Here is an 8599-nt window from a genome sequence, read left to right on the forward strand (position 1 = left end):
TGCATGAGGGCCCGTATTTCATCATATTTGCGGTGAATTCTGGTTATCCATGTCGATGTCATCTTGTTTTTTGCGAGACACTTGAGCATGCACAAATATGCAAAATGGAGCCATCACTATGACCATTAACTTCAGTGAAATGATCATGCGTTGCTGAAATGCCAAAGCTCAACGAACGCAGTCCTCAGATTACCATCGACGGACGGTCCAGATCATGCACAAACTCTTCTCTTGCATGTTCACTTCTTGTCCCTCTAAAAAAAGAAGGTGATTCTTGGCCCTCTAAGAAATAAGTTCAGTTGGTGTCCTTTCAGGAAGAAAAGGGAAGGAAACAAATGTGACATTTATTGGCAGGGCCTACTACTGGCCCGGTACTGAAGCCTAATAGGCCGAACCGATCACAAGAGTTAGAGCACCAAATGGGAGGCAACAAGGCCCACTTATTGTGGGTCATACAGTAATGTTGTCGCACCTTAAAGCATTGATTTTTTTTGCCAATCAGTGCAAAGTGCTCCTAATCCCCGCGTAAGGCGAGCGAGGGTGAGCAAACGTGCACCTCGGACAATCCTATATGACGCCCACGTGGGTTATATAGTTTTTTAAGAATCACATGCGTCGTACAGCAGTTCAAACGGGCCGGCACACGTAACGGCTGTTCTGGTGCGTTTTTCTTGATTATTTTTTCCTTTCCTTTTCATTTCAGATCTTGAGATTACTTCTGCTTTTTTGGTTTTTTATTTTGCATATTTTTATAGCTTTTGCAATATATGGTGAACTTGTTTCCAATTATGATGAATATATTTTCAGTACAAGTACATGGTGAACAATTTTAAAATAGAAAATTAATACTTTTTATAATATACGGTGAACAATTTTTTGATATTACTTTGAACATTTTTCAAATGTACGATGGACTTTCATAATTATATGATGAACGTTATTCTAAACTCACTTAATATTTTTTAACATATGATGAACCTTTTTTCAACATGCACTGAAATTTAGCATAAAATACATACTAATTTTTTTGTAAAATATATTTCTAATTTTTAATAGTTTTTGAAAATATCTAGCTCCTAAAAAACAACATCCAGTTTTATTCGTGGAAACCCAACAAAAAAACTGAAAATAAAATAAAAGCAGGTTACGGGGAAAGTGAGCTGCCCAATTATTCTTGGCATCGGTGAAAGTGGGCTGACGATACACGGGTCAAATGGGAAGAAACAAGAGCCATCAAAAAATGTTGCCACGCCTCCAAAGCATTGGCTTGTTTTTAATCCATGCAAATGTACCTAATCTCCACGTAGGGCGAGTGAGTGCGAGCACACAAGCACCGGGACGCTCGCTTCGGAACCCCTCCATGCGAGGAATGGTAAACGGGCCAGCCCAGTGTGCACACACTTCATGATTTTTTTTCTTTAAATAGTTTATAAAGTCTATGGGCTGATTTTTCATTAAATACCTTCTAAATAAAGAATCTCGAGTTTTAAAATATATTCATTTTTTTGTGAATTTAATATATGATCCTGAAATTCAAAATATGTTCATGTATTTTAAAAATATTTGTTATTTCGAAAACATGTTCGATTTTTTTAAATATTCTCGAAATTTTAAAACGTTCATGAATCTGAAAAATGTACTCAGATTTCAAAAATAAAATCTGACATTTTAAAAACTATTCACGAACTGAAAAATAAAAAAATAAAAAAAGAAAAAACTGGTACACACGCACACGCACGTGTGTGCACACACACACACAAATAAACACACTGGATCAGGGATACCCACACCCATAAGTAAAACAAAACTGGTTCGCGGAGAACCTTCCCAAAACCAGTTTTTTTTTATTGAGAAAATCCCCAAACCAGATAAACACATGGCGAAAAAATGCCCAATTGGGCTGGCCCATGTAGTGTTGAGGAGTGCGCGTTTGCTCTCTAGCTAACGCAGTGCAATCTTCTAAAAAAAGATAACGCCGGGGAAGGGTGCGCGTTTGCCAGGTTGGTGTGTATGTGACTTGTACTATGATCCTTATAATATAAATGAGAAACGTATTACCATAAAAGAAAATAGGGTGCACGTTTGCTGACTCCCCATTGTCCTATGAGCGGACTAGGAGCTCTATTTTTTGGCGAAACAAAACATTAGGTAATTAAACTGTACTCCTACATACTAAAAAAGTAAGTAATCTGTACGACCTGAATCATAACATGTTTTGCGAGTTCTCACAAAAGATTTGAATTTTTTTTTGCACATTTAAGAAGACAAAAACCCCTATATTACATTATTATTTCCTTATTCCAAGCAGAAGGGCTCCGGGAGACAAATTATACATGTGGTTATTACTACACGCACACAACATAACTCGCAAACGTGGATACATGGCAGCATGCAGCATCGGCATGCATTGGGAGCAAACTGAGATCACTTCTTCTGAAGGTGGCACAGTTGAACCAATTCCCACGACTCCAAGCTCTTGTCCTTCGGATCCGTTTTGTAAAGCGCGAGCTCGGATATCTCGAACTGCAGCCCAAATATTCCCTTGTCCATCTCCCCTGCCTTCTTCCTCGCCGCTGCCATCTCCTCCTCCGTCAGGTGATCTCCATACAAGAGGCTCAGATGCGGCACGTACGCTGCAATTATGTTTAATCAGCTGTCATCAGCTTGTGATTTTACGGAGACGGAGTTAATTCAGGTGGAGGACTCACGAGCTGGTCTCTGGTAGTCGAAGTGGGCGCGGCAGTGGTCGCTCGTGGCCATCACCTGCAAGCAAAATCAAGATAATTTGATGGGAGCAAAGCAAACCGGCGCAGATAGGGGTAAGCTTAGGGATACCGGAGACCGACCTCACGGGTTGGTTCGAGGAGGAGGTTGACGCCGTAGCGCCCGATGGAGGCGACGCGGGCGGTGTATGGGCGGAGGCCGGCCGCCGCGGCTCGTAGCGCCTCGACGGCGGCGGAGCGGCGGAAGCGCATGGCCCCGAGGACGGTGGCGTGCGGCTCGAAGACCGCGCCGCCGTGCGCGGCGCGGAGGCCGGCCATGAGGCCGAGAAGGCGTCGGTGGACAGGCTCCGGCAGGAGGGCCCACACGGAGTACATCTCCTCCGGCGACTGGTCGGTGAGGTCCATGCTGGCCTACGGAGGCTGGGGCGCCGCGCTGCCGCGCACGCGGTCGGATGTCAGGACTCAGGCAGGAAATGGGAGCAGGCTTTAGGACGAGAAGCTCGTGGCAATGGCATCGCGAGAGCTGCCTGAAATAATACACGGAGGACGGAGCCGTGTTCTTCCGTATGCTGAAGCTTCACGGAGCCTTCCACCGATGGGACACTGACTGTGGACCCCAGGTTTGGAAATAGGATGTTCTAGAGTCCTTGATGACATGCTTAGCGAAATCGAATACAAACTTGGATTGGCCCGTGCGTTGCAACGGAAAAAACACACACATGGTTTAAGATTTTAGCAATCCAATACTGACCCAGCATTGGCTCTGTTGGCACGACCTCTAAGCTCATCCTCACGTCGTCCACTAACTAAGCTCACGGATTATGGCCACACCTCGCCATTTGTTTTGTAACCTCACCCTCACTTTTTTTATAAAAAAATCGAATATATTGGTTGATTTTTTTAATTTGGAGACATATATAAAATTGGTGGCATCCCGTGTAAATTAACGAGCTGGTACTATTGATCTTTTTAAGGATAGATGATATTGTTAATTAATAAAAAAATGATTGTACCGAAAGCTGGCCCAGTAACCAAATAGAAAGAATATTATGATATGACGTGTCTGTGTTATAGGAAATGGCAGCCCATGCCCGTGAAATAAAGAAGATTTTCCCTAAAAAGGTGAAACACTTGAGAGAAATAAAAAAACGCCGTTCATCTAAAAAAAAGGGAGCCCGTGCCCGTAGCAGCCAGCAGCCGCCGCTCGTAACGCACGCGCGCCCGAGCGAGGAGAGCCCATCTCCGCCTTCTTCTTCTCGCCTCCGGCCGGCGAGCCCAACTGCCGGCGACACGTCGATCCGCCGTCCTCTTCCATGCCTTCTCCCTTCCCTTCCTCCTTCCTCTCCCTTGTCCTTTTCTTCTCCCATCTCTCTCTCCCTTCTTTCCACGCAGGAACCCAGCCGAGCCGCCATGGCTGAGAAGTTTCGCCGCCGCCACCGCCCTCTTCCCTGCATTCTCCCTTCCTTTCCTCCTTCTTCTCCCTTCTCTTCTTCTCCCGTCTCTCTCCTCCCTCATCTCTCTCTCCCCTTCCAGCGAGGAACCCAGCCGAGCCGCCATGGCAGAGAAGCTTCGCCGCCGTCGTGTTTTGCTCCGGAGCCACGATGAAGCCACCCCTGCCCTGGATCCGTTGGTAAATGATGCGCCCACAGTCGTCTGACTTCGTCTGCTCGCCTCCCGCGTCCTCGCCGCCCTGGAAGCCCCGCCGGACCGGTGCACTACCGCCGCCTGATGCTCGATCATTTTTTTTGCCCCGATGCTCGATCTGGTACGGCGTTGACCGCTCGAGCCCATGTAACCCCGCGCATGGGCCGCCATAGCTGCTTCTGGCCCAGACGCGGAAGACGCGTGCCAGATGGGTTGAAGCCCAGGCACGTAAGACACGTGAATTAATTGTTCAGACAAAAATTTAGTACCACCTTGAATATCTTAAAAAATCAAAAATAATAATAAGGTGAACGGATGAAAAAAATCGATGAAACGCACCTTGCTTTATTAGTAGGTATAGACGTCAGAGTCAAGTCAAAAGATGATAACATAGGATACAAATACAAGTCATGCCAATCAGTATGACTCTCCACAAAGATAAGGTAATAAACAAGGCAAGTATCTAGCATGTTGTGGAATATTCAGTGGAAGTGTACACACTAAATTCTCTCGTTATGTAAACTACAGATATTGGTCATGGTACGTGTCCTAAAGGTGCCGGGGAGTCTATAAAGAGCACCAATTATCAAAAGGTCACCGTGGAATAAGGGCACCAGTGAGCACTTTATTTCAAATAGTTTAAAACTTACATTTTTGAAGTTTAAAAACTGCTAAAACAAATTTTACATGATAATATGGATGTATATATATACAAACATGTGTATGATTTTGATGACAAAATAAGTTAACATTGAGCTAAACAAAAAAGACATAATATGTGGATTTTTAGCGGTGAACAACGAATAATTCACATTTTAAAATCAAGTGTCTAGCTCAAGTGTGTGTACGGATTTCGGGCAGGGCTTACAAAAGTCCAAACATCAAGTGTCTAGATCGAGCCTGCCTGCAGACCAAATATTTACTCAAAAGCATGCCCCAGCTTGGTCGGAGACAAAAGTGAGAAGCCTGCCGACCATGACAAAATCTTAATCATAAACATATTTCAACCTTTACAAACAAACTTCAATCTCAAGATCTTATAAAATAGTCTTGAGACCTGGCTACGGACGGGTATTGGGTGGACTACACCGTCGTAAAAGGCGAGCGGGCACGTAGGTGCTGGTTGCGGAGGTCCGAAAATGCTTGTGTGGCGGTTGGAGATATACAACGACGGCGGAGGACGAGTAGGGTACGTGTGCAAAGCAAGGGGGAGAAGGCGCGGATTGGAAGGAAATGGACCGAGAGGGGAATCTAGTGGGCCAGGGTGTCAGAGTTCTACGTGGCTGTTGTCCATACCCCCGCAAACCCCCTCGACTTTGCTTCCAATTTGCGGGATAAAGTGCGTCCGGACCGCTCGTTGGACCGATATAGGTCCATGGTGGATGGTAGAACGGGTCTGGACCGCGCCGTCCGTATGCGGGCAGTTTAAGGGTCGTTGGAGATGCCCTAACTCACACTAACCAAGTACTTTCCTGCATCATCTATTCAATGTGTGAACTTTAGCTCACTAGATGCCTGCCTGCTCCACTAAGTTCTGCCCTTCAACTGTGAAATAGACAAAGGGCAGAAGGAAGAACTAATTACTCGACATGAAATCAAATTATAACAGAAGAGACAGAACCAAATGTCAATTCTGCTATTTAAGGTTCCCGCCAAAAAAAAATCTGCTATTTAAGGTGCATATCCACCTCATTGATGAATGGAAGAAGGTCATTGTCGTTGCAGTGGGTCACTACTCCAGCACTCCCGATCAGCAAAATCACCGAACAAGGGCTCTCAAGACAGCGAGTAGAATCAGTGGAGTGCTGTTCAGTGCAGGACATACAACCCGGTTAGAAGTATAGTAATAAGTACTTTCGTTAGTGTAAAAAATATTCTTACATTATGGGACGGGAGTACTACTGTTAAACCTAGATACTCCATTGTTAAGATTATTTATAAATGATCATGATGTCGTGACGATAAAAGGCAAACGATCATTCATAAGATCTTTAAAAACCTTTCAATCATGCAGGTTTGTTCCTTCTTTATTGGGATCCATTGAATACTATCATATTTGAATAACAGAGCCGGTTTGATTGATTCTGGTGTCCTTTATTAGGCTCTACGGCACGTCTGCATTAGTGAGTAAAGGGCAGCAGCAATCGTACAGCACTAGCAGTAGTACTACTAGCATTTAGTGATTAAGTCAAGTTTTCTTCTTCTTGAAATGGAATGCCATGTGGTTCAGTCAAGTTGGTTAATTATACAGAACACGGAGTCACCTCGCCTAGCTAGGGATTAGTACTCGAACGAGTACTTCAACGATTTGCACAAACATGTACGCACTAGCATGTAGTAAACTTTTTTAAAGAGCTGGTAATTATTTCATCACTTTTTTGTGTGTGATCTACTATTTATGTGTTGTTCTTTATTTTCATAAATACATGTATAAATGGGAACGATATTATTTTATTCTCCCCTCATTCTGAAATGTATTCAATCTCATAAACAGATTGGAACAACACCATTATAGAACGAAAAAGTAGCGCCACAAAACCAAAATTACGGGATTAGGAGCACAAACACCGGCCGAGGTGAACTAGGTCGATGGAGCGCCGCGGCGCTGAGGGAGAACATGATGTTAACGAATAGCAACAGCGAGGCGGAGGGTAGAAGAGGTGGATGGGGTCGATGAAGCTCCATTGTTGGGGGAGGAGGGGTCAGGTCGACAAGCTTCAGGATACCCTGGGAGTACTTCTTGAGTTGTTGTTGAGGGCGGAGCCAAGCACCTCGATGATGGCAAAGGAGGTGACGTTGTCAGGGGCGGTGAGCTCGATGCCATGGTGTTGGTGTCACATCTCCTGCTCGATCAGGGCGGAAACGTCTAGGTCGGCGCCAGCCTCAGCGAGCGGTGTTAGCCTCTACAACACGATGGAATCCACTACGATGACAAATGAGACCGAGGAGGTAGGGATGGCGCTGCAGTTAAGGGGGTTATAGAAGAAAAGGGTTGGGGAGTGGTGGGAGGGAGACATGGTGACTAGGGTTACAAACAGGAGGGGCACGCAATTTTTAAGGGTAAATGTGCTCATGGCTTTGTGCGGGCGGACCTTTGGGCCTCTGAACTTGGCTCAATCTTCTATTGCTTGCTGGATAGGTGCCCCGACCGAGCATGCCTTGAATTATATTTGAGGCACGAAAGAGGCCCGAGCCTAGCAGTGGAGACAATCCCCCACCTGGCCCAGTCCAGAAATTTTTAGCCAGTCACAGGCAGGCGCCCCTATGTCTCGCATTCAACGAGATAGAGAGAACCCTCGCGGAAGGGAGCCGCCAGTTCGGGAGGACCAGGAGCACGGGAAACAACAACGTTGTTTTCTGTTTTGTTTTGTATTCACTTTTTTATTTTTGTTTTCTGCTTTTTTATTTTTGTTTATACTTCTAAATATTTTCAATAAATATATTAAAAAATCACTCTGCAAAATATATTTGAAAAATGTTCACCAATCAATTGAAAAATGTTAAATGTGTATAGAGAAAATATTTATCACATATACGACAAATGTATACAGAAAAAATGTGTACGAAACAATTCGATCATGTATTTAAAAAAATTTAATCAAGCATACGAAAAAACAAGTATTTGAAAAATATTAAATATGTATAGAAAAAATGTTGACCATATATTGAAAAATGATGAAACAAATTTGATCATGCAAATAAAAATGTTAATCAAGCATTTGATAAAAAGTTGAATAAGTATTTGACAAATGTTAAATGTGTATAGAAAATATGTTGACCATGTATTAAAAAATGATGAAAACAATTTAACCATGTATGTAAAAATGTCAATCGGGCATTTGAAAAAAATGTTGAACAAGTATTTGAATCAAGCATTTGAAAAATCTTAAATGTGTTTAGAAAAATGTTGATCATGTTTCAAAAAATGTTAATATTACATTTAAAAAATGTTAATCAAGCATTTGTAAAATTTATAATGTGCATAGAAAAAATGTCGACCATGTATTAGAACAATTTAATCAAGCATTTGAATTTTTTTAAAAGTGTGTGTAGAAAACATGCTGATCATGTATTGAAAATGTTAAATTTGTATTAAAAAATGTTAAACATGTATTAATTTTTTTACATATAAAAATGTAGAATAAAAATGAAAGGAAAACCAAAACAATAAAATCCAAAAAGAAACAAAATAAACCAATGAAAAATAAAAAGAAAAACAAAACCAAAAAACA

At 42.9% G+C, this 8599-nt stretch overlaps 1 protein-coding gene across 1 annotated transcript; it reads right to left on the reverse strand.

The window, feature by feature from the left end:
- Positions 1 to 2233: 2233 nt before the first annotated feature.
- On the reverse strand, positions 2234 to 3246 carry LOC123168621 (cyclic phosphodiesterase-like). The gene is made up of 3 exons (XM_044586505.1): positions 2847 to 3246; positions 2709 to 2763; positions 2234 to 2633 (listed from the first exon to the last, which is right to left on the reverse strand). Exons 1-3 carry the CDS (start codon positions 3126 to 3128, stop codon positions 2425 to 2427), a joined length of 546 nt encoding a protein of 181 aa, XP_044442440.1. The 5' UTR covers positions 3129 to 3246; the 3' UTR covers positions 2234 to 2424.
- Between the last annotated feature and the right edge of the window lie 5353 nt (positions 3247 to 8599).

Source organism: Triticum aestivum, chromosome 7D (genome assembly GCF_018294505.1).
Source record: "Triticum aestivum cultivar Chinese Spring chromosome 7D, IWGSC CS RefSeq v2.1, whole genome shotgun sequence".
NCBI lineage: Eukaryota > Viridiplantae > Streptophyta > Magnoliopsida > Poales > Poaceae > Triticum > Triticum aestivum.